General features: G+C 39.9%; 1 protein-coding gene across 1 annotated transcript in view; it reads left to right on the top strand.

The window, feature by feature from the left end:
• Window positions 1-26,910, top strand: part of HIBADH (3-hydroxyisobutyrate dehydrogenase) — a 117,616-nt gene that overhangs the window by 28,951 nt on the left and 61,755 nt on the right. The window contains exon 4 of the mRNA XM_063452338.1: window positions 3,384-3,505. Within this exon, the coding sequence (XP_063308408.1) occupies window positions 3,384-3,505 (122 nt within the window). The remainder of the gene's footprint in view (window positions 1-3,383; window positions 3,506-26,910) is intronic.

Genomic DNA, 26,910 nt, shown 5'->3' on the forward strand with positions numbered 1-26,910 from the left:
GCGTCTCCCGCCCGCATCAACTGCTAGGCCGCAAGTCGGACCTGCCTCGGCTAGCACGTCCGGAGAGTCCATGGTGCCCCAGTCTGGTCCCACCGAGGGTTTCGTGGGGGTGGGTAAGTGGGGAACCCAGTTAGCTCGTTTGGGTTGCGACCTGAGAGGCTTATTATCAGTCATTTAGCGGGAGCTCTGTTTGCATGCGACTTCTCTGCATGGTGGTCAAGCTCCGCCCCCCCACAAACAAATATTAACACTAATTTTAGCCAGTGTGACCAAGTGGCTACTAAAAAATACTGGATATACCTAATTTGCAATACCTTGGGTGGTCTTCTTTTGCAAATGGTATGCCATCATGGGGGTAATTCGCATTCCTGGGCCACCATACGGTCTCAAAGGCAACGTAACCAATCTGGCGAATTTCAATGTGAAAAAACTGAAAAATGTAACATGCTATATTTGACCCTGTAATCATGGGCATCCGCAGGAATTTTTCCAAGGGGGGGCATAATTGTAATGACATCTATGCTTGGCCCCTTTTTGACAGTGTCATGAAGGGGAGGAGCATAGTCATTTTCACATAAAGCCAGGGTGAATAGCGTTTTCACAACTATGGTGTCAGGAATACGTTTGTATTCCTGACACTAGTGTTCCTTAAGCAAATTAAAGGAACATTCTGGTCACCATGACAACTTCATCTAAATGAAAATGCTATGATGCCCCTGGGTGCTCTTTCCTTTTAGGGGTTAAACCGCTCTCAAATGGTTTAACCCCAAATGCTTCCTCCAGCTCCAGGTCCCTCAGTGGTATTCGGCATCTGAAACGGAGTGTCAGGAAGTGCAGATTGACGTCAGGCATGGGTGCCGCTGATTGGCTAGAGTTGACGCTCTAAGCCAATTGCTAGCTCCCGGTTCATAATTTTTTTTTTTTTTTAACTTTTTTATGAATGGGGAGCTACTGATTGGCTTGGAGTGCCAGCTGACCGCTCTAGAAAATCAGCAACACCCCTACCCAGTGGCACTCTGTGCTTCCTGACACTCAGTAAGTAAAAGTGAACACATTAACACTGATATTTTTTTTTACCGGGGGAGATGAGAAGGTCCAGAGTTTCCCTTCCAGGCCCAGGTACCAAAGCCTTATGATGTGGTGTCCAGAATAAAGTGGAGGGTTCACTTCATTTGTCCTTCCTGCTCCAATCTCCTTTTCTTCTCCTTCATTTGACAGTCTTCTTTTTCTTCTGACACGGTCTTCTATATTTGGCCCCTTCTGCTCCTTTACCTTTCTGCTTATTTTGCGCCCTTCTGCTCCTTTCTCATTCTGATTCCTTTCTGCTCCTTCTCCTACTTTAGCTTCGTGCTCCTTGCTGTCCCTTTCTGCTCCTTCTTCAACTTTACCTTTGTGCTCCTTGCAGACCCTTCCTGTCCCTTGCATACCCTTCCTGCTCCTTGCTGCCCCTGCTCCTTGCAGACCCTTCCTGCTCCTTGCTGCCCCTGCTCCTTGCAGACCCTTCCTGCTCCTTGCTGCCCCTGCTCCTAGCTGACTCTTCATTTAGCCCCCTGCTCCCCCATGCCTCACTTGCCTAATCTTTAGGCTCCCCCCCCCCCATGCCTCACTTGCCTAATCTATAGGCTGCCCCCCATGCCTCACTCCCCTAATCTATAGGCTGCCCCCCCATGCCTCACTCCCCTAATCTATAGGCTGCCCCCCATGCCTCACTCCCCTAATATATAGGCTGCCCCCCATGCCTTACTCCCCTAATATATAGGCTGCCCCCCATGCCTTACTAACCTAATATATAGGCTTCCCCCCATGCCTTACTCCCCTAATATATAGGCTGCCCCCCATCCATCGCTCACTCCCCTAATATATAGGCTGCCCCCCATCCATCCCTCACTCCCCTAATATATAGGCTGCCCCCCATCCATCCCTCACTCCCCTAATATATAGGCTGACCCCCCATCCATCCCTCACTCCCCTAATATATAGGCTGACCCCCCATCCATCCCTCACTCCCCTAATATATAGGCTGACCCCCCATCCATCCCTCACTCCCCTAATATATAGGCTGACCCCCCATCCATCCCTCACTCCCCTAATATATAGGCTGACCCCCCATCCATCCCTCACTCCCCTAATATATAGGCTGACCCCCCATCCATCCCTCACTCCCCTAATATATAGGCTGACCCCCCATCCATCCCTCACTCCCCTAATATATAGGCTGACCCCCCATCCATCCCTCACTCCCCTAATATATAGGCTGACCCCCCATCCATCCCTCACTCCCCTAATATATAGGCTGCCCCCCCCCCATCCATCCCTCACTCCCCTAATATATAGGCTGACCCCCCCATCCATCCCTCACTCCCCTAATATATAGGCTGCCCCCCCCCATCCATCCCTCACTCCCCTAATATATAGGCTGCCCCCCCCATCCATCCCTCACTCCCCTAATATATAGGCTGCCCCCCCCCATCCATCCCTCACTCCCCTAATCTATAGGCTATTTTAACCCCCCCCCCCCCCCACCACCACCCCATGCCTCACTTACCTGATCTGTAGGCTGTATCTGGCTGCATGTGTTGCTCCCCTGCGATTTCAATCAGCAGAGAGAAGCAGGGATAGATGCAGCTTCCTGTCCCTGTCTCTCTCCATACACAGCGCCACCTACCTGGCCGGCGCCGGTATTGCAGTTCATTTTAAATCTCACACAGCTGAAAAATACAGGGGGGGGGGGGGGAATGGGCAAGTGCCCCCCTGCGGACGCCCATGCCTGTAATATCCCAAAACACCATAAAACCTGTACATAGGGGGTACTGTTTTACACGTGAGACGTCGCTGAATACAAATGTGTACTTTATTGCAGTAAAAGCAAAAAGTATTATGACATTCACAGTTAAAATGTCACGTAGAACTAAATTTCTTAAAAATTCTTACACTCCCATTTTTTTTTTTTGTATATTTTATTCATATTAAGTTATGTTTTATACCTAAATATTTGATGTTAAATGAAAGCCCTGTTTCCCCTGAATAAAATTATATATGTAGTGTTGGTGCACATAATATGAAAGAGGCGAATTACGCCTGAACAGACCTATAGCGCAAATTCAAGTTTAAGTTTTGTTTTGATCACATGTACATTTGGCTCAGTCCTTAAGGGGTTAAAATATATAACTGATCAACCTCTTCCTAGCCAATTGTTTTCTGTAATGAATATATCTGATCTATAGAACAATCTTATTTAGTAACTAAAAACATTTATTGTTTCCTTCTTGTGTGGTAAGAGACTGCCAAAATAACACATACTTCTATAATGTGCTTCTTTATACTAAATGAACTATGGGGTAATTCTTCAGCTAAATGTTAGTGATTTTTAATTTTGTTTTTAGAAAAGTGAAGAAAGGTTCTTTGTTGATTGACTCAAGTACCATCGACCCTGCAGTATCTAAGGAACTAGCAAAAGCTGTTGAAAAACAAGGAGCTGTATTCATGGACGCCCCGGTTTCTGGTGGTAAGTCATGTAACTATCCGATAGTACTCCTTATATTGTTATTATATTATTATCAAACAAATTCTAGGCGTAATATTTAACTGAGAAATAGTATCGTATCATCTTACAGATATTTGTATAAATAGTCTAATTATTTTAGTTACATAAAAATCTGTCTGGCTCCTTCCCCCACACCACTCAGACTATCCTATTTTCACTCCGGTATCATATCCATCAGTCCCTCCTTCCCTCTGACATGCTGTTATTCTTCTTGTGTGTTTTTACTCCTTTCTCATAGATTGTAAGCTTCTTTGAGCCAGACCTTCTTCACCTGTGGCTCTGTTAATATTTTTTTTTTGTGTGTGTGTGTGTGTGTGTGTGTGTATATATATATGTGTATATATATATATATATATATATTATAAATTTTATTTATTTATTTTCTTACACAATCATAGAATTATACCCATTCTATAAATGTAAAGCGCTGCAGAATTTGTTGGTGCTATATAAACAATAATAATAATCAGGTCTTGAAGTCATTTAACATTTTCTAAAGTACTCTAGTCCAATTGTTACACCTCCACCTGCAATGTTAAAAGGAGAATAAGCAGAAGGGAATATGCCATTTTCTACAGTCGGCAGTTGTCTTACAATAAATCCTCAACTCTTCCTTTTTTTTTTTTATTATCTTTGAAATGTTGGAGGAATTTAGAAGTTTTTATTTTTTATTTTTTTATTGTATACCACTTCAGCTGGTGTTAAGTACAACAATCTAATTGACAGATATGTGTACAATATGTATGTTGCAAATGTACAGGCCAAATGTCTTATTTGCCAAATGTGCTCTTCCTTCTCCAAAAACATGGACACTGTATTTGGATTTGAATGTATCTACCTGCTCAAAATTCTTAGTCTTTATCCCACAACACATGCACAACGTGCCAGGGATTTTCGGCTGCTTACCTTTAAAGTTATGGGAATTATGGTAGCTACAAATTGTCACGTCTCCTCTTCCTCAATAGAGCGTGGCCGCATCCGGTAGCTGTGGTCACACTGTTAGTAAACATTCGTGGAGTGATCTCTGGCCGGTGCAGTGTTATAATGAGCACCAGCCGCTGCCGTGACGCAAAGTCTTATAGGCCCACCTCTGTCCTCAACAAAGATCGCGCCGACGTGCACACGCATGTTTTGGGGTCAATGGCAATGTACAACCAATCACAATTTTACGAGGGTTATTTAAACCCAAATTAGCATTTGGTCAGTGCCCTGTCATGGTTTCCACTAGTTGGTTATCAGAGAGTGTGTTCTTGTTCTTTTTGGTATTTGACTTTGGCTTTCATTTTGACTTTCCCTAATTCTGGTATCCTTGACCTTTTGGCTTGCTTCCTTGTTCGGTCTTTTCCTGTGTCCCTTACCTCGACTAGTATTTTGACCATTCTATTTAACGTTAAGTCCGGCCATTCTAAGGCCCGGTATACGCTGTCCTTGTTCATTGTTTGTTCATTTATATGTTACATAGTTCTTGGTGTTGGTTCATATAGTAATCGTGACACCAATGGCCTAGAGTTTCAAACTAGAAAAACAAAAGGATAAAAGGTTATAAATATGTTTGTAGAACTTTGGCTAGCATAATGCATGAGTGAAATTGCATTCACTATATTGTGGTACTGGTACAAACAAGTGCAGGAAATATATTCGTATATCTTACAAAATGTGAGCTCAATCACCTATGAACGAAGGCAGCATTTACCCACCCAGATTTGTAAATATTGAATTGCCCCATTGCTTCAAAATATATTATAAGAATGATCAATTATTGTCTCTTCCCATGTTCTATTTTATGGAGAATGATTTGACCTCCAATGGGTTATAAAGAGGAACAACTCTTCTAGACTGTAAGCTCGTTTGAGCAGGGTTCTCATTAACCTATTGTTCCTGCAACATTCTCGAATTGTTTAATTTATTGTTGACTTTACCTTTTTTATAGTACTGTAAAGCTAAGGAATAAGTTGGCACTATATAATGCCAAAAATATTTACAGCTGGGGTACTTCATATCCCGTGTACCTGAAAGGATGCACCTTGTTTTGTCTCTAAAGGTGCTAACAAGTACATGCCGTACATTGCTCTGAGCATGGGCTAATAGCACCACAGTAGGGTTGACTGGGTCATCCTAATGAACCCAATTACCATGATTAGCTGTTTATGTGTATTTGACATGTTTAGTTGGATTCTGCCTTTAATCAATTGGAATCTTTGAAATTTTTTTTTTCTTCCCAACCCCTTCCTCCGTTTTGGGACCTATGGAGATAAGTTTACAATTCTTCTTCTTCTTCCACTAAGTGAAGAAAAACACAAAAGGCAATAAATACTCTTGACCAAGAACATTAAAATAGAAAAGCTGGGATTTCTCCTGGTCTTGACTTGAAGCTGTTTGTTTATCAGCTGGCGCCTAGTCTGGAGCTAAGAGCTAAAGATTTCTATCTGCCTCAGAACTTTTGAGAATTTCGCAAGGCACTTTCATTTTAACTTTAAGGTAACTTGAGTTTATAGCCTTGGCTTTAAAGATTACTAATGATTTACTCATTTCCTTGCCATTTAACCAAAGTGGACTTTTTTCCCAGGAAGGGATCTGTGTTTATTTAGGGCTTTTGTCTGCGGAGGGATTAAAAGGCAGCCCACCTACATCGTGAACTTAATGGTAATAAAAACTCACCAAAACACACCATAAAAACATTCTTACCATTGCATTAATTATACAGTGTTGAACTGCTAAGACCTTGCTTAGTTTTTTGGGTTAGTTTTTTTTTTTTTTTTAATATATATATATTGTATTGTGGACTTTTTATTTTGTATTTATTATTTTTTTAAATTAGAAATATGTCTAAGAACTACTAAATATAATGTGTGCCAACGTTTTAATTCTCCAACACAGGTTTACTTAGCCTTTGCTATTCTGAAATGTTGATGGAGAGGCTAGCCCTTGTTCTGTCTGCCTTCATGACCAGTGTTGTAAATTACATTAATGTGCACATAATTGGCCTTCAAAAAGGTGAATCTCATTTCATTATCAGGTGTACTTCTAATGTATGGCCAAGTGTAACATTGACACATCTGAACTCTCTGGCTAATTATTAACTGCCACTGGAAAATTGAAAAGGACTGTAAATATCTTGTCGCTAAAAATAAAATCAAAGTAGTGGGTATGATCCCTAAAGAGGCTCTGTCACTTTGTATGACTGGTTTTTACATTCATACTTGTCTCTCTATTTGTTCTTGGTTTTTATTTAAAAATGTATTTATATGGTTTTTGTTCGAACGTTTTTTTAGCTGTACATAAGAAGAAAAAAATTATTACGGTAATTTTGGAGAGCATGATCTTTAAAAGTGATCGGGATCTTAAAGTTTTACATTTAATGAAACTTAATTTTTTGTGTGGTTGTTTTTTTTTTGTTAAATTTTAAAAATGCAGAATATATATATATTTTTTTTTAATTCTTTATTTTTCGGTTTTGGTGCAACATGGGTGCACTAGTAAGGTCGAGGTTCTGTGTCGTTTGTGGTTTGCACTTTTTTGGGTCAAGCCATACATTTTTTATTTTTTTTTATTTTTTTTATAAATTCTTTATTTTTCAAGAATTTTTCAACATTGTGGGATACAGAAAGGAAAAAGGGTAGCAACACAGTACAGGTATAGAGGTTATATTTTCAGGTTTAACATTATACCGTTTACATTTTTTATTAATTTGTCATACAGGTTCCTTTCGTTGCTCGGGGTCTGAAAAAAATGGGTGGGTAGGAGGAGTGGGGGTATCTCCTCCGGTTGGTGTGACCACCATTTTCCCTATGCTTAGTTACTTTGTTTTGGGCGCTAGTCTATATTTTTGTTGTAAGCCATAAAATTTTTAGCATAACAGTAACACGTTAAAACAAAACTTGGTTATCAATACATAAGTGTTATATTGTTTTGTGCTTCTCTGTGTTGAGATGGGATCTAGTGTAGTGTAGCAGCTCCCGTCAAGTATGGGTCTGGTGGTGGTGGTTCTTTATGTGGGGATTCAGCTAGTACTCGAGTTGTGGGGCTGCTGGGTTGTGTCAGTTCCATGTGTCGTGGTCAGGCTCCCTGTGTTGTGCCGGTTATTGTCTACCTGCGTTAGTGGAGGTGAGCTGTTGGTTACTAACTAAAGGGAGCTGCGGGGGGAGGAGGGGGGTTTCGGGTACCCTGTGGTTGGTTGTGTTGTGTGTTGTCTCTCGTGGTTTTAGAGCTTAGGTGTCCTCTACCAGGGTCAGTGCATCAGTGGCCTGTAGTGTTTGGATGTTTGTAACGGAGGCTAACGAGTTGAGAAAACAAAACATATGTATAGTCTCAGTAAAAACTCAAAATATTTTGTGTGCAACAGTCACGTTGGCAAAGCCTGCGGTATCTGTCCCCTTCATTCATGGTACAGGGTATTGTGGTCCGGGTTCCCGCTGTACGGCATTCCCTGGGTCTTGTGCCGGGTTGGGTAGTCTCAGAGTGGTTAGGAGGGTAGGTGCGTCCTCCATGGAGGTCAGGACATGGGTAGTGCCATCTTGGGTTACCTCCAAGGTCCCGTTGGCGCCCCACTTGTATGCGATTCTTGCTGCTCTGAGTTTTGTAGTGAATGGTCCGTAGGATTTGCACCACATAAGGGTGGCTTTTGATAAATCCTGTAAGAACGTTGGGGAAGAGTTCTCGAATAGCAGTGATGTTTTGCCTTTCAGCCCGGCCATTATCTTTAGTTTGTCTTGCACTGTGGCGCATCTGAGGATGACGTCTCTGGCCGTTGAGGTTTAGGTGGGGAGGGGCAGGCAAGCGGTATACCCCATCTATAGTCCATTTCTTAACCGCTGTATGTGAGATGATTGTAGCTAGGAGGCGTCTGGTGTATTGCGGCAGCTCTTCGTCTGTTCTCTCCGCGGGGATGCCCCTGATTTTAAGGTGAGAGCGGCGTTGTCGATCTTCCATGTTTGACATTTTGAATGACAGGTATGTTTGTTGTTGCTGGATTTGTTTAATGGATTCTTCCATTGTGTTTGTGAGCGTGTACTGTGACTACTTCGGCCTGCGTGGCTCTCACCTTTTCAGTGACCGTGCGTAGTTCGGTCTTGAGGAGGGCTGAGTCAGCTGCTAGGCGTTTGTGGATGTCTGCTTATAGGAGCTTTAAGTCGCGTTTGGTGGTTGGTGCAGAGTCATCTGGGGGCTCCAGTAGCAGTTGCAGCGGTGCTTGTGGGTGCCCTGCTAGGTCAGGCCTGGGTTGAGGTGGGTTGTACTCCCTTTCAGGCTGTGCTACCCATGTGGGTCCCTGTAAATCTGGGCCTTGTTGTGCCTGGGTGTGTGTCACATCCTGCTGCTGTGGCTGTTGCTGCCCAGGGGGTGCAGACCCATGCTGGTTTGTTTTGGGTGCCTGAAGGGGCCCGGGTGATTCTGGCCTTTGTCGAGGTGAGGTAGATGTCTGGGTCACCTACGGCGTTGCTGCCGCGGGTGTGTGTTTAGGCTGGGTGGGCTTTTGAAGCAGCACCCCAATGTCCCTGCCCCTGGCCGTACCTTGTGTCTTTTGTGACCGGCACCCCATAGCTAATAGGTAAACTTGAGCGCTGGATAGGTCCGGGGAGTAGGAGGTATCGGTGTGTTCCGCCGGGTATCTGTTCAGCAGGTCCTCGAGGCCCTGGATCGTTGGGATATAGTAGGCCCTGATCTTGCGTCTCAGTTTCTGCAGCCTTTGTGGTTGAAAAAAAGGCATTGGGAGACGCAGTTTCTTGTGCTGATGCCGATCGTGTGTGTGGCGATGCTGGATGGGTCAGAGGAGGGCTGATATTTAGTGGATTTTATCCGCAGAGTTTGAGAGCTGATTCAATCTGTATCCCTTTTCATCTTGCTGAGCCACCATGTTGAGTCACACTCTGTTATCTGACCAACTGCTACTCTGCCTCACTTGCTAGTTTTTGCAGTTTCACATAGGACGATCACAGCAACGCCCAGTTAGGTTGCGCAGCTGTTGGTCAGATAAGTCTGACCTAAGATGGCCGCTCAGCCAGATAAAGTGACCTTTTTGGGAGCAAAAAAGCCTCCAAAACAATATACATGATTTAAAAATACTATTTAAGTTTCATTAAATGCAATAAACTTTTTAAAACTTCCTGAGACATAAAAATTTTACATCTGTTAGGCAAAGTTCCTATTCTTAGCTCAAGCCAATTTACCCACAGTCCGCCAGTCAAAAGAATCCTGCAGACAAAGTGGAGGTGCCCATGTATTGTGCTATGGCAAAAGGAAGAAAAGATCTAAATAAAGGAAATTGGCAAGGAAGGGAAAAATGGCATACACCCAATAATTTCATACCTAATAATACAAGGTGCTGCGCCTAACCGAAGTTGGTGGCTAGTTATTAACCTTAATTGTAAAGTTGTAACACACTATTGAAAAGTCTTAGTTTTAATAATAATAATAATAATAATAATAATAATAATAATAATCATAGCAATAATAGCAGCATGTGGTTTTGTTGATCCATAGTCCGTTTTCCATTTATTGTGTTGTACGGTGTCTAACATACAATATTGTTCCAAACTACCCCTTACATACATGTTAAACTTCTTTATAGCAGATTGGGTTTAGATTATTCTTTTGCAGATTGGGTTTAACCGTATTAGTCCAGTAGACATGACACCAAAATATGCAATGCTACCCTTTTCTTTTTTTTTTTTTTTTTTTCTTTTTTTATATATTGGATGAAGTTTATATTAAATGACAAGCTTTCGAGACTCTTCCTCGAGTCTGAAGCAATACTACGATTGTATCGCTTCAGACACGAGGAACAGAGGAAAATTCTTAAGGTGGCAGCTCTCCCCACTTTTTACTCACTGGAGCAGACCCTCCTGCCATTTCCCCCCCCCCCCACCCCCCCTCCTCCTTTGGACCAGCAGGGGTCATCTCGGTCCCCACTGGTGGATGGAGCCACTTACAAGAGCTGGAAAGGGTGGTTCCTGCAGAGCTGCCTCCCTGCGTTCAGGAAATCAAGATGGCAGCCGTGAGAGAGCCAAATGATCTCTGCAGTACTACTCTGTGGGCCTTGCAGGAAGACTGACTCTCCCGGGCTTTTGAGAAGCTGTGGGAGCTTTTCTGGCAAAGGATTCAGCGACCAGCTGCGAGAAACACCTCAGCCCGACCCCACTCAATACCACTCGGCTACCACCAGCTGGGCATGACATTGCCGCAAAATCGATGGCTAAGAAGCAGAGGAGGACACCTTGGGAGGCACAAAGTAGCCGAAAGCGCAGACCTACTACGACCCTTTATCTCCCTCGACAACAGTCCAACCTGGGACAAAACCCCAAGCACAACTCACCCCCTTGGAAGGCCAAGTCACACCACTCTAGTATGAATCTGGACAAAAAGCCTTGAGATCAAACCCTGCATGGTACCAGCAATGGGACCTGTGAGAATAATACTCTGGACTGTATTAAAGGGACACTATAGTCACCAGTGCAACTACATGTATTCCTGACTCTATAGTGTTAACACGACCATCTAGGACCCCTCATGCCTCCATAAATATAGTAAAAATCTTACAGTATTCAAGCCAGAAGCTGTAAATCTGCATGCTGTTAGACTCAGGAAAAACAAGCAGTCTGCTGACATGTGATAGCCTGATCCAATCACAGTGCTTCCCCATAGGATTGGCTGAGACTGAGAAGGAGGTAGATCAGGGGCAGAGCCAGCATGTTTCAAACACAGCCCTGGCCAATCAGCATCTCCTCATAGAGATGAATTGAATCAATGAATCTCTGAGGAAAGTTCAGTGTCTGCATGTAGAGAGAGGAGATACTGAATCACAGGATGTTCGTTCTCAGAAAATACAGTGTTTACATGAGAGAGGCTGCAGGGAACTATAGTTCTCACCTGAACAACCTCATTTAAGCTGAAGTTGTTCAGGTGACTATAGTGCCCCTTTAAGAACTGGGGCTGGTGGGGGGGGGGGATAACCAATGGAACTTGTGTTGCTTTTCTTACCAGGGCAGCACCCACTGCATGAGCGGGATATGCTTAATTACCACACTCCACTGCTGACCTCTGTAGCCTGGCTCACCACATACCTGTAGACAGGCGCAATCACTCACGCTCGTTCCTTTGTCTCTATTAGACCCATAAAGGACATTGTCTAATCTATCCCTGCCCTCCTAATGTAAGATATGTGTTCAATCTCAAGTGGTTCTACTTACACACGTTTTCTGTTTTCGGTGGCGGACACCAGTGGCATTATCCTCTTGTTGTTATTCTAGCACTAATACTCGTGGACAATATAAGCATGTTTTAGAACACTGAAGCACGGTCATTTAGAGTAGCCAGACTGCTGTTACGTGACTCCATACGGACATATTCACCATTCAGCTTCTTGTTTAGCTGGATTTTACTTATAAAAAAAAAAAAAAAAGGTGCAGTTACTTCATATGCCATGTCAAAGTTATACCTAGTCTGTCACTTGAATTGCTTGCTAATACTGTTGTGGTATCGCAAGTCTGTATGTAAACGCATGCACAGAAAAAATTAAGAACCTAAAAAAAAAAATAAAAAAAAAAATGTAAAGTGTCCAGAGACAGTGGACTTTGGAAGAGAATTTAGCAGTACCTGGCACACACTAGGTGCATGCCTATGCTCCTATTCAATAATATGGAAAATGAAGATGCAACTGAACACCTACAGAGAGCATGTGCATTAAAGTCCATGTCATATGCTGCTCTGCAATGATATATAGTGAAGTTACACCACAAGATGGCGATGCATTCAAACACGGTTGAGGCAGCAAATGGACTTGAATACCTCAATATCCCTTTTAAATCCGTGTATACATCCAATTTGTTTTTAAGGTGTTTTCTTTAACATGTTCACCGTGCATCCTTATCATGTAACATCATTTCATACAGAATATTTATTCAGTCAATTATCTCAGCAAATTCTTTCACATAACATACACGCACGGTTACTGTTCATTCTCGTTATAATTTACCTGTTTAACTACAACACTGTAAGGCAATACACTAGTCGGTTTTCTATAATCCATTCAAAAGCTGTTTTATGAGAGCGGAGAGTAAAAAAAAAAACTTCAGACTGACAGTGTATTATGGGAAACGTAGTTTACAGATTATCCGCAGTGAGGTTTTTCATACCCTGTCACTTGGTTTGCAGTTTGTGTTTTATTTTGCTTACATATATTTTAGGATTTAAAATTACAATGGATTCTTAGATACCCAGTGTATTTTAAGTACGTGTGTCTATAGTTGGCAATACAGAGAAATGAGAATTAAAATTAAAAATTAAAATTTAAAATTAAAATCTATCTTTAGGAGTCTATGGCCAGGACTTGTTGATTGTTAGCACCTACGTTGCAATTTTGTACACCTAATTTTTTTTAGTAGAAACTTTGCCTTACCATGTCCAAATTAAATAAGCGATTTGTGTGTATTGAAAAAAAACAAAACAAAATAATTTACATTTTGTTTTAGTTACTTTTTCTTTTCATGCAGACTGTGAAAGGTACATAAAGATCATTTTTAAAATTTACACTACATAAAAATGAAGTCTATTTTAGTTGTTACTTTGATGCATTATTTTGTTTTTACTGTATATCTTTTTTTATTAATCATTGTTATACTTTTTTTTTGTGTTTTTTTTGTTCTGATGGTTCAAATGTTGTATATATATTTCCTTTAGTGTAAATGAAGCCATTAATTGAGAACCCTACTAAGAAATGCAATAGCCCAGTGCAATGCTGTAACACCTTTTTATTACACTATTAGCAAAATGTCTCGTGACTGCATGATTATTACATCTTAATTGGACTTTACACACAATTTGCAGATGTTTAGATTTTCTCAACTGCTTAAAATAACCAACTAGGACTTCAGTTCTTTAAAACACCATTTATGTTTAAATCAAATTGCAAACCTTTACTTTTGCATTCTAACATGTAATGTGTTTTTTATATTGCATTTATCTCTTTGCATATTTACATCTTCTTGAAATAGTTAAACTTTGTTCAGTCTTCTACATTAAAATTGTGCATGTTAACTACATGCTTTATAGAAATTTCAGCATAACATTTTACATAGTAGGATAATTGGAGTGAAAAGGTAACCTGATGTATATGCTTCTTTTTAACATAAGCAACGATTATTTTTGAAGCTTTGATAGTGATGAGATTAGAACAACGTGCAGTTTAAAAAAAATAAAATAAAAATGTATTCATATTTTTTTGTGTGTGTGCAATGCACAAAGATTTTGTTTAGAAAAAAAAAAGTGTGGTAAAAGCTTGCGTGTTTGCAGGGGGGAAAAAACATTTGAATGTCCTGAATAAAAAAAATCGTAGTGTGTGTGTACTAGACAATATTCACAGGAATCTTCATTCGACGGTTTGCTATTTTGTGACCTAAAACATAATCAAAGTAAATAGTTTATATGTGGTATTATCAAATATGCATTCTTACTGTAAAAATGCTACAGCGTGAAAATGATAAAACTATTAAATGTGTTGTGCACAGTTTTCCTTTTTTAATCTTTATTTCATCTCTAGCTACGCCTCGAATCAATTCTTATTTTGTTTTTTGTTTTTTTTAGAATGCCTTGTGCTTATATTTGAGCTTAAATTAGAATATATATATCTATATATTTGGCATTAGAAGGCACTCTTAACAAATCTATATTTAGGATATATATATATATATATATATATATATATATATATATATAAAAATAAATAAAATGTATGATCTTAATACACACTTTACAAAAATCTATATAAATATATATATTTTTTCCATTTTATATTTTAAACTAATCATTATGTTTCAGTCAATTTTACGTTCAAGAATCAAACCAAGGAACACTGATGTAATGTTTTTGGCAACAAACAGATACGCTGTAAAGATTTAACTGGAATTTATATTATAGAGTATCTTTAGCAACTGAAACAATATATTTTGCCTTTGGTAGAATGATTAAAACGTAATTTTATATTTGCTATTTTAGTGGCTATTGTAAAATAACCCTTTTGATTGTATTTTAGTTTAGAAGATTTGATTGAGGAATATTTTGAGTGGTTTTAAGCTCTAAAATGTATAATATATAGTAGCTTCACTGTTTGTATTGTTCAATTGTGCTGTGAAATTTGTTCATAGTAATAAAGTACATCCATATAAGCTATAATTAAAGGGTTGATCTGGTTCTAACATAGATGTTTGTTACAGATTATTTTGTAAGGGGAACTAGAATATCCCATGAACAGTTACCGTGGTTTGTCTGTCTTGACGTAACTGGAGTTTGCTTACTTGGTATTGTTAAAGGCACACTCTAGGCATTATAACTATTTCATTGAATTGGTAATCGTGTCTCTCACTTTGTCCATGGCAGGCCCTGACTCCTCGGCTGAGATCATTAATCTCGATAATCTCCGCCAATCCAATGCTTCCCCATAAGTCTCGCAGACCATCTGCTAGAAATAGCAGAAATTCACTCTGCTATGACTGCAGAAGCACCTCTAGTGACTGTCAGTAGGGCAGCCAACAGAGGCATTTAATACCTGCAATGTAAATATTGCGGTTTCTTTAGAATGGCCATGTTTTTACTTGTCGGATTAAAATGAGGGGGACATGGTGTGACATACTCCTTCCCACATAAGTTTGCCACGGACTCCTGGAGAAGTGTAGAAGCCGGCCTCCTGCCCACAGATTATGGTCCAGGTCTGGGACACAGTTTAGGAGTTACTCTTCCCAGCTGCCATTAACGGCTTTCCCTGGGTGCTCATGGTTCAGCACTTTCCCTTCATGCGAATGGAACCAAACACTGGCTCTCTGGCGGCCAGTCGCATGAACCAAACCCACGAATAGTCCCAGCGGTACTTGGCCGCGACCGCTATGGAACAATGTATTCTATGTGTGGTTATTTTATGTTATGTTTTTGTTGGCATCTCTGTTCCTGGGAGATAATTAGCTTACTGGTCTTTAACACAATTATCTCTCAGACCCAGAGATTGCTGGGAGGGGCTTGTGGTGATGACAGTGGAGACCCCTTGTTGGGATCTGTGTATAAAAAGGCTGTGTTTGGATGCATCAAACCAGTTGTACTCCCAGAACGATGTGTTGTCTAGTTACTGGGAGGGGAAGGGCTATAATCACTGCTTAGTACCTTGTTCCAGCTCGTGGAGGATTCGGTGAGGCAAGTCCTTGTGAGCCTAGGAGGGAATAGAGCTAGTCCCCTATCCTGCTCCAGGACAGAGAGGCTCCAGGAGGACCCCAGTCAAGCCATGGTGACTGGGACAGAAGCGCTGCGTTTTCCCCCTGTTCCAGCTTTGAAGCAGTCCTTGGCAGAGGTACCCAGCCGGGGGTACAGAGAGCTCTACTACACATGGCACCCAGACTATTTTATTGAGATAAAGTGGTCTGGGTGCCTATAGTCAGTTTAACAATGAATGAGGATTCCTGATGACCCACAGCCTGGCCCTCACTTAAGGTGTGGCTAAGGCAGAAATTAAAAAACACTTCCTTCTTGCCATACAAATTCATACCAGCAATGGGCACCATGATCAGCTGAAAGCGGTCATCTGACACTCTCAGGCAATCACAGCCGCCCATTGCTGCTTTGGCTAGTGCTTCCTCATTAGCACTATTGGCAAAGAGGAAATGGGCTGCTGGGGACTCTCGCTTAAAGGGACACTCTAGATCCCTAATGCACTTTAGCTTTCTGAAAAGCTTTATGTATGAAGTGTCCTTTGACACTTTTCTACATTAACCTGGTTACACTCCCTTGGTTTGGTTAGCCCAGTGGAGCTAAACTCAAGAGGCAGTTGCACAGGCACAGAGCACCTGCATTACAAAGACTTCTCATTGAGCTGCATTGGGAAGTCTGTGATTGGACAGCCACAGGAAGTCTGGGCGGGATTTGAAGGGGAGGTTTGTAAATGCTGTAGTCAAGAAAACTGCAGGTTTTGTAAGATCTTTTTTTTAAATGTGCACCCAAAGGAAAAAATGCAAAATGAAATGCATGCACATTTTCATTTGTGGTATATCTGCTAATCCGGGAGCTTTATTTTATATTTGGGCAGTGGAGTGTCCCTTTAACATTAACTATTAAAAATGGTTGAATGATGAATGAAAGGACAGTGCCAGGGGACTCCAGAATCTCTAACCGCTTAAATAAGTTGAAGCAGTTACCTTGCCTACAGAGTCATTTTAAGGGAACACTCCAGGCTAAAGTTTGCATTAACTTTTTAATGTATTGTATAGGTCAGGGGGTAATCAACCTTTGGCACTCTAGATATTGTGGACTACATCTCCCATAATGCATTTACAGCCATAATGCAGGAAAAGCATAGGTAATGCATTAAAGGAACACTATAATGCACTAATCGGCATCTCCTCGTAGACCTACATTTAAACAATGGGGAGCATTCTGCGTCTTAATGCAGAGTGTGCAGACTATGAATGTAGATGCTGCACACTGCGCACCACTGAAATGGGAATCCCCTCCAGTGGCCATCTCAGTGACTACCACTTAGTGCAGAAAAACTATAAGGTGTAAAGATAGAAAATATCTCAAAATATAAGTACAATAGTCTGCACGAAGTGTTGAGTTAAGAGTCAGATTTTCAAGTTCTCTGTTTCTGTACGTTATACATGATCAGTTATCCCATTAATTAAAATGAGGGCTGATCATACCCCGTAGCTCTCTTCCCAATTTGTTTTTTCACTTGACAGCAATTCTTTTTATCAATGTCAATGGCACTGGTACCTGCTTTCAGCTTGTTTACCTCTGTTCACAAGAAGCTGTGAAGAAGCAAGACTGGGAGGTGGAACTTTTGTACTGCATTTTGAATTCCTAATAATTCTCACTTTACTGAATAACCCCAAATTTTGTACAGTTATGTATATGGATTATAACAGGGTATATGTGTAAATGACTCCAGTTCTGTCTTTTCCGGAATTATACCTGTGTTGGAGTTAATAAATCATCTCCAGTTAATAGTTATCACCAGACACAGCAGTGCTATGGATGGAACCTGTTGTTATAGTTGATGACCACCTGTTGTTGTGAATGTCCCTATAAATATGTGACTGTTGTCCCATAGTTGTTGTTGTGTATCTCTTCATCAAGTCTCGACTGGTGTTTGGGGAAAAGCTGTAATTACTTCAGTGATTTCGTTTCCAGCGATGTGGAACTTTGGCAGAGGTACTTAGTTGAATTACTTGAGTTCCATCACCGCACCAATCCCACCGATTCGACAAGCCTTCAATTCAATTTACTGTTTTGCAGTCCCAATTGTACCATGAGGCTATCATGCCTTGAATGCGGATATTGTCGGAAATGACTGATCCACCCCACTTAAATAGGTTTAAATATTACCTTAAATCCCATGGGAAAGACAGCCACTAGAGGTTGTTGGGGCGACTTTTGGTCTGGACTGAAGCTGGGCGTCCTCACGTTCTGCAGGAAGACATCCAGCGTTCTCTAAAATAGGATTGAGCAATGCTTCCCCAGGGGGTAGCCCTAATGTGAGTAATTAATAATAGATATTATGTCACTATCTTACATTTTTTTCCAGATGATCAATGCCATATTATTAAAATATTCTTTGTTTACAGCACAGATGTAGATGCTGGATGATGATTTTCTTTATAACGAAAGCTAACTTTTTCTTGGAGCCAAATATACAACGGACAGTAGAACCTTTCGTGAAATGAAGTTTATCATTTTGAAATAGGCATGCTACAAATGTCACATGTGAATAGAATGACTGGTTGATAACACGCAATTGCTATTTAGAATAAAAATAACATTGTAGATCTGTACAATCTAGCATTTTATGGTTTACAGCACTTGGTGTTTTGAATGTATTTAAAGGGACTCTCCAAATGCCACAGCAATCACTTTAAACGATTTATTTGCTGAACAAGGTTTACATATCAATACAAAAGCAACATGGTACAGTCCATTAACCATTTGAAGTATCAACCTCCCAATACCTAGCTGTGTTTTTACCATAAGATGGCAAAAAACCATAGAAAAAGACAAAAAAGAGAGACAGTAGCAGGGAAGTGATCGAAAAAGGAAAATCAAAGATGCTTTTAGCAGCAGTGACTTGTAAAATGCAGCACCTAAGTCTCCCACTGAAATTCTTCATGGAGGCCATCGATATAAAAGGAACACTATAGTCACTTTCAAACAGATGTAATTTACCTTAAATAATTGTATCTCAATCTCTAAATTGAACTTTAATCACATACAGGAGGCTCTTGCAGGGTCTAGCAAGCTATTAGCATAGCAGGGGATAAGAAAATCTTAATTAAACAGAACTTGCAATAAAGAAAGCCTTTACAGGAAGTGTTTATGGAAGGCTGTGCAAGTCACATGCAGGGAGGTGTGACAAGGGTTCATAAACAAAGGGATTTAACTCCTAAATGGCTGAGGATTGAGCAGTGAGGCTGCAGGGGCATGTTCTATACACCAAAACTGCTTCATTAAGCTAAAGTTGTTCAGGTGACTAATAGTGTCCCTTTCATCCTTTTGGCTAAACAAGTATTTAAAACTATGCCCCGTAGCTTTTTTTATGAAAGTCTGTTTTGCAACAATTACAGTGAAACTTCTGTAGAGGGATGACCTACAGGAGTTTATGGGCTAGGCTCAGAACTCCAATTGAATTTAAAAAAAAAAAATTTTTTAATGTTCATCTATGTCTTTCTCACTGCAGTTTATATATGTTTCGTTTTAGTGGCGTCATGCATACAGCGATAAGATACTTATTGCTGAACTTATTTAAAAATGGGACCCTCGCGTTTCTGGAAATGACCCCATTGAAAAAGATATGGAAAATTGTCTAGAACTTGTGTTAACTATTTTAGTTTATTCTACATATGGTGTGGTTTTCTTTTTTTTTTAAATTTGAATTAAAGTGAGACTTTAATTTCCCTTTTTATTTTAAATTTTATGTTAACTCATCCCTTTGTTTTGCGAAAAATAAGATTTGTAGAAATCTTCACCGTTTTACCCTGCAACTGGGAGTGTCCATCTTAGCCCTGTATCAGTCATTGTTGGAAGCTATATCCTTTTCAGCTGACAGTCGGCATAGCGAGAGCATACAAATCATTGGGGACCTTTATCAAAGGGTTGTAGTCTGTTTTAAGTCTTTTTTTTTTTATTTTATTTTTTTATTAAAAATCTTCAATGTTGTGTGTGTGTATTTTCTTTTTTGCCTCTCAATGTGTAATCCACTGGTGTCATTTCCAGAAAAGAGACTGTTCTTGTTTAAATATTTTGCAGTTGACATCACAATTGAGTTCAGACCTGGATTTCAGGGCAAACATGGCAGTGGAAAGAGAGATGCCAAGTTGTTTGTTTCCTTGTGACTGAAAAAGGCAGGCATTAAAACAGTGTGCGCCAGGGAGTCAGGATGGAGGCACATAGTTTGGACTGCTGGAGAAAATGCTAAATGTGGATGCATGTGTATGGCATTTGTCTATTAAATGCCAGAGCATGCAAGTGTGCTTTCATAGCGCCAGTCTCAGATTGGCGCAAAATACTTCCCTCCACTGCATTACTCTCAAGTCTCATAGACCCACAATCCCCAAAAATGTGAATAACCCAAGTTAAGAAACATAGTTGTAGATGGTACTCTGGGCTGCCATCAGAAATATTGGGGCCTGTTACAATAGCCCAAGGTTTGGACCACCAGTCCACCCACAAGGTTGCAGTGTTTGTGTAGTGGATGCAGTGTGTGACTAAAGTTTGTCAAGTTCAACCTTTTTATGCTGTTGATTGAAAAGAAAGCAACAAAACTTATGCCACAAAAAGGAAGAAGATTCCTTCTCGATTCTATAATGGCCGTCAGATTTCTCTGTGTATCAACCACCTGTTAACATATGTCCGTTATCCTTGATGTTTGTGTTTTTGCAAAAATGCATCCAAGCGTTATTTTGTGTATATTTTAATGTCTAGAGTTGAAGGACCACACAACAAGGTATAATGTAAAACCATTTAATAAACAATTTGACCGATTACCAGCGCATGACTCCTGAGGACACAACACCATAACCACTACAGTATATTGTAGTTGTTATGGTGCCTAGAGGGTCCTTTTTTTTTTTTTTTATATATAAATGGATATCTTTAGAAATGGGTACACCTATAGTTGGAATTAGTTTTTTCTAGTGTTGCATAACCGCTATATGCACTCAGGGACTTGTTATCTAGACAGCTGTAACTCACTGTGTATGTGTGTCCAATCCCACTATAGTGGTGTAGACCATTATTCCCTAATTGAATGTTGCAAGTAGAATTAGCAAGTTGTAGGATAGCTGAACTTCCTTCAGAAGTGCCATGTGATAGTGCTATTTTAGGCCTTCATGTTTTAATTCAGTTTTTAGTTCTTCATGGATACTGGCTTACTAAATTAGCTCCAAATTTCAATTTAAAGTGTGGGAACGTATTCCCGGGTAAACTAATGTGGCTTGCAGGTTTGTTCCACTTATTCCCCACTGTTATTTCTCTTAGTACTCTTTAAAGGGGCACTTCAAGCACCATAAACACTACAACCCACTTTAGTTAGTTAGCTCCCAGGATATCAAGGTTTTAAGTCAGACCATTCAATGAGACAGCTCCTGGCGACTCCTACACCATAAACACTGCATCTTGTTGAAGTGGCTAGAGGAGTTAAAGGGCTCCTTTAATGTTCTATTTCATATTTCATTTTCAATTGTGAACAATACATTCAGAATGCACAAACAAATTACTATGGGCTATGATTATTTTTGGTCTACTAGTTTATTCAATTACTTTTCAAGCTGTAGAAAAGTACAATGGATGAGCATTCTACATTAAAAACCAACCTTTGTATGTTTATATGTAGCGGAACGCCATGGGTGTGTAGAAATCTCTTGAGCAAGTATGGCCAACATATAGACTTTTATCTGCAGTAGAACCACGTCTCCCATGAGGCATATGAGTTATGGCCATCTTGATCTAAAGCACGAGTGGGTAATTTACATTTTTTTTAAATTGCATTTATTCTTTTCTTTTTCTCCTTCAAAATCATTGTTTCATGTACTTACATTTTCAAAGTGAGAATTTTGAAACCGACAAGTACTCGACAGAGCAAATGAATTGCTCTTATATTCAATATAAAAGATATGAGATCATAAGCTCATGCATACTACACATTTTACACGTTGCGTGCTGTGTGATATCAAGGTGTCTCTGATCACAAAGTATTTATTTTTTGACTACAACAGTCTTTATATCTCTGTCCCTGCATAATTCCATGCTGCATAAATGTACAGAATGTCCTACATTTCTCTGAGAAGTAACAGTATGATGCACTTGGATGACAAGCTCCCTAGAGTGTCAATTAGATTTGATGTTGGAAATCAGTGATCTAACCCTGACGCAAACATACTGAGAAAGTCACATTCCCACAGCAGTACAGATGTGGAAATTTCATTCTCTGTATAGAACTTTTCAGATTTTCTCTTTATCATTTTTTTTTTTTTAACCCCAAATTTCAGCTGTTTGCTCTTATGTACTGCTGCCCACGCTGGCATGAGCACTATTCGAGTATGTCCCGTTTTTAACCAAATTTTTTTCCATGAATTTATAAACTGCTGGGAAAAAAATAAATATTGCATTGGATTCAAGTACTGCCCAGGCAGAAATGCCTTTCTGAGCTGGGGAGGGGGGAAAAGCATCCTTGTCAAATGCAAAGATTCTAAAATCCTATATAGAATTCTCAGATAATCGTAGGCTGGCTGAGGATATTTGAAATGTCTTTTTTAAAAAGGTTTGGAATGCCACGGTTAGCCATCACTTCTTTAATCCAGTAGTAGGAAATACAAATTCCATAAAATCTATATTTTTTACTAGAAAATACGCAATTTACCTTTTTTGTAAATATTTTATGAAAATGTCCTCTTTACTCAAAACGACAGAATTAATGTTTGCATTTAGTTTGCAAATTAACGTAGATACATTTTTCATACTGCATGTATTTTTCAGTCGATGTAAAAAAACAAACAAAAAAAAAACGGCATTTTTTTGCTAATTATCAGCTTATATTTCCTGTATCTGTATCTGTGTGCTCTGAGGTTAGAGCACATTGTACTTTATCAGCTCGACTTTAGTATTACACGTGAATTGTTAAGCAGAAATAAATGAGGTGCTTCTGGAGAGGTAAAATGTGAACGGACTGTCAGTATGAGATGCTTCTCGGAGCAGTTAGCCAGCATTAATAAGGCACACTTGAGTAATTGAATTTGCATAACAAGGGCCACTGAAGAGATCTGACAGGCAGAGATATTTGTCTTGCTGGAGCCCTCCAGATGGACATGACCACATAGCAGCTGGGCGGCACGGAGCTCAGCATGGTCAGTAACGCCTAGGCTGTCAGCTGGCCCTTGTGGCTGCAAAACCCTGGCAGGCCAGCTGGTGACTTCTGACAGCCAGTGTCCCCCGTCAGAGCATCTTTTCATGCTGGCTGTCAGAGAATGCTACATGCAGGGACCAAGGGTGGGATGCAACCAGTTAGTAGTGAGGGTTGTTAGGAAGGCTGAGAATTTTTTTTTTTTTTTTTTTCCTTTGAGCTAGAAGCTTGTTAACTGCTGGGATATTTTAAATGTGCAAGGACACCGCTTCGGTTTCGAGCCTCAGACCTTTCTTTTCTAGGTCATGTTTTCTATATCCGAATTTGGTCATTTTGCATGCTAACGCCAAAGATCATCTAAGAACCCAAATACAAACAGGGGTATCATTAAGCATTATATATATTTAAAAAAAAATATTAAGTTTCTACAAATTTATTTAGTTCAGTGCTTGTCCTCAGTCGTATCTGTTAAATTCAGAAAATGTTCTGTATACTTATTATAAATTAACTTAATTTGTGTAATTTGCCCATATCTTTATAGAGACTTTGTATTACATTTAGTTTGTGTATATAAGCATGATCATCGGATTGGAGACAAATTGTTACATGACTAACATATTAAGTATATAATAAGACCCGTTTCTGCATCATGAATTCAGATTCTTTTTATAATTGTAATGTGAGTGCTAACCAATATTCAGTACAATGTATATACCCTGGACTTATAATATCAGTGGTTGGCACAAGTATCTGGTGCAATTAAACGTGGCTTGCTCGAGGCAGCTGGACGAAGATACCCCACATTAATTTCCTGTTAAGTTTCATTTTTCCCTTGTAATATTTATTGATGCAGGTGGTCTCCACTCTTGCATCCAATTGAAGGGGAACTGTCATTACCTGGGATTTTAATATTGTATTTAACAAGGTGTAAAAAATAAATAAAAAAATTGACGCCTCTTTATATTGCAACTCGACTCCTCTATCTTAGCTCCCTGTCAGCCATTGTTTTAAAGGGACACTATAGTCACCAGAACCACTACACCTTCATGTAGTGGTTCTGGTGTCTATAGCCTATCGCTGCAGGCTGTGCAATGTAAACGCTGCTTTTTCTGAGAAGTAGCGAAACTGAAGGTATAGTTGACTTGGAGAATTTTTCCAGTTATTTTGATCTTAACCCCTTAAGGACACATGATGTGTGACATATCATGATTCCCTTTTATTCCAAAAGTTTGGTCCTTAAGGGGTTAAAAGGAACCTATAGTCCCAAAAATTTTTTTAATGACTATAGGTTCCCTTCTATCTCTGTGAGCATTGTCTACCCCCACCTTTTTGTATTTAAACGCCTGTTTGACATTTTACACAAAGCCATTAAATCTATAGAGAAGCATTGGATAGGCATGTGTGGTCAAACTCCACCTTTCTCCAATCAAATGCTATGAGCTGCATTTGATTGCAGGACCCAGTTTAATTGGATTCTAGAGAACAAAGCAGTAGACGGTCACTATTGGTACGTTTAACTCTTCAATGTAAACATTGCTGTTTCCACAAAACGGCAATGTTTTACTTTGCGGGGTTAAAACTACGGGGCCATTACACCCAGACCCTTGATTGCAATGAAGTGATCTAGGTGACTTTAGTGTCTTTTTTTTATTTTTTTTATTTGACAATCACTTTGAATTCCTGACAGTTCTTACTTTTGTATATAACCCATTGTACAGCGCTACGGAACTTGCTGGCGCTTTATAAATAATAATATAACCATGGCGGTGCTACTGGACCCACGGTTTCAGACTTGCATATTTCTCTTTCCCTATCTGAGTGTCAGAAGACTTTCTTCGTACTTTCCAGGCATGCCTGCATCATCTAGCTACAGTATATCATTACACTTCTAAATGAGTCCGATGGATAATGTTTGTTTGATAATTTATATTGTTGGGGAGAAAGTACTGATATAGTACACTCACAGGGGATAAATCAAACATTGTCTGGCCATCAGTGAATAAACTGATCAAAGGGCACGGTCTGAGTGGGGAGGTACATTAAACAGAGGTTGATTGTGCTAACACATAATAATCCTTTCACTGACATTAGACTTGCTCTCACAATAAGGTTCAGATGCACAGTGTGCTAGAGCAGAGCCGATTGTAGGAAGCTATTGAGAGATGCTGATTTCATACTTGGAATATTAGTACATGTAAGCTCTGTGTATAGATATACAAACTAATAAATGTGTATAGATATAGTTCTCTTGCAGCCGTTTTAGTTGTCAACTAAACATTTGTATTTTTTGGGTGAAAATTTTGGATTATCCAAGCAGCGATCAACCAATGAATTACGTTCAAATAGGGTGCAATTGATAGATCAGTTGCAGAAGGGGATCTGTCTGTGTGTGTTTGGGTATATTGGTATTGATATAGATATCTAACTGAGCTGGAGGGAGCCAGGTAAGCGTTTTTAAAACAGTTTTAACTACTTTCCATGGGAACGTAGTACTGCACCTCTTTAACTTTATTATCAGATGTTGTGAACGTTTCACTCACAAGTTAATTATAATCTCTCGTGCACTGTATTTAGCCCACAGACCATCTATAGGCCCCAGGCCACAATCAAGTGGCTACAGCGGCAATAATACCAGTCTTGTGTTGATGAAGAGTTTACACCAGCAAAGTGTTAACCAGTAACATTCCAAACTCAAAGTTGGCATTGGCCAAGACATACTGATGTTGTGCCAGAGTTCATGCGGAGCTGAAGACCAGTGCAAGCTTCGCACTCCTAGAAATCTGTGAGATCACCATCCTGCAAAAAAATGATGTGCAGTGATAATGGGAGGGTGGCTGGAACAGTAAGTAGCATGTCTTAGTCTATGGGCTTGTTTTGTCTGTGAAGTAGGTGTGGAGTTGGGTGGGGTTTACCATGTGTAGGATTGTTTAGACATTTTGTGCAGGGGGATTCAGTCACATGTCGAATCGCTGAACGATCAAGTGTGGTTTGTAAAGGACGTAGGCTTCCCATCAGATTATTCTTTTAAAGGATGAAATTAATATGTAGATCTTTGCAAAAAAAAGTCTTTAAAATCTTTTTAGAGCAATAGTAATAATTAATGGAGTTGATGGGACAAATATGCATTTAGTTGTTCTAGTTAGTCTTGGGACCTTGTCTGTTTAAAATGTTTTTTCCTCTAGTCTGGGAGAATGGTAGTTAGGTCCAACTACTCCCTGCGTGACTCCATCTACTTGATGCTGTCCATATAATCCTGGGTATTTTGTTAATATAACTTTTTTTTTTTTTTTTTTTTTTACATGTCTCCTTTTTTGATAGTCACATCCTCTATTTGCCTGGGAACGTCCTCTAAGTTCCTAAGTAGGTAAAGGGCCAGAGTGTACTACTCCTGGTGAGGCGGTGTTCCGCTATAGGTAGATAAAGAGAAAAAATTCTCTGATGGTGATAAAAAGGAATGATCGACTTGCCAGTAATACTTACTGATTAAGTGCTCTGTGTTGAGTGAAACACATCAAGCTCTCTTATGTTAGTGATACTGCAATAAAGTGTGTGTGTGTGCGCTTTTAAAAAAAACTTTTTTGTTTTGGGTTGGGAAGTGAGGAAAAAGTGATGTTAACATTATATTCAAGTCCATATAGTTGAGTAACTTGCATACTGCATTGGCCAACCTATAATTGGTGTGCAACTTCAGAATTATATATATCCAGAGTTTTAGGATTTGTATAACCTGTAATTAGCTCATTATGTTATGAAACAGACATTCCCAAAAAACATAACCACTGCAGCTTGTAGTTGTAATACTTGAAAGCTATGGATGCCTCCCCTCCGGTTTGACACAAAATAACACAAAGCAATCCCCCAAATCTTTAGCCCATACCCTTAACTGGAGATGTCCTAAGAAAATAGTTTAGCTCTTCATTATCCATTCAAATATATTTAATATGAGCGCGGATTACATGTTTATGTTGTGCGTTGGCAGTTTGCGGACACTGGGTTATCTCTGCAG

This window comes from Pelobates fuscus, chromosome 4 (genome assembly GCF_036172605.1).
Source record: "Pelobates fuscus isolate aPelFus1 chromosome 4, aPelFus1.pri, whole genome shotgun sequence".
In the NCBI taxonomy this organism is placed as follows: domain Eukaryota; kingdom Metazoa; phylum Chordata; class Amphibia; order Anura; family Pelobatidae; genus Pelobates; species Pelobates fuscus.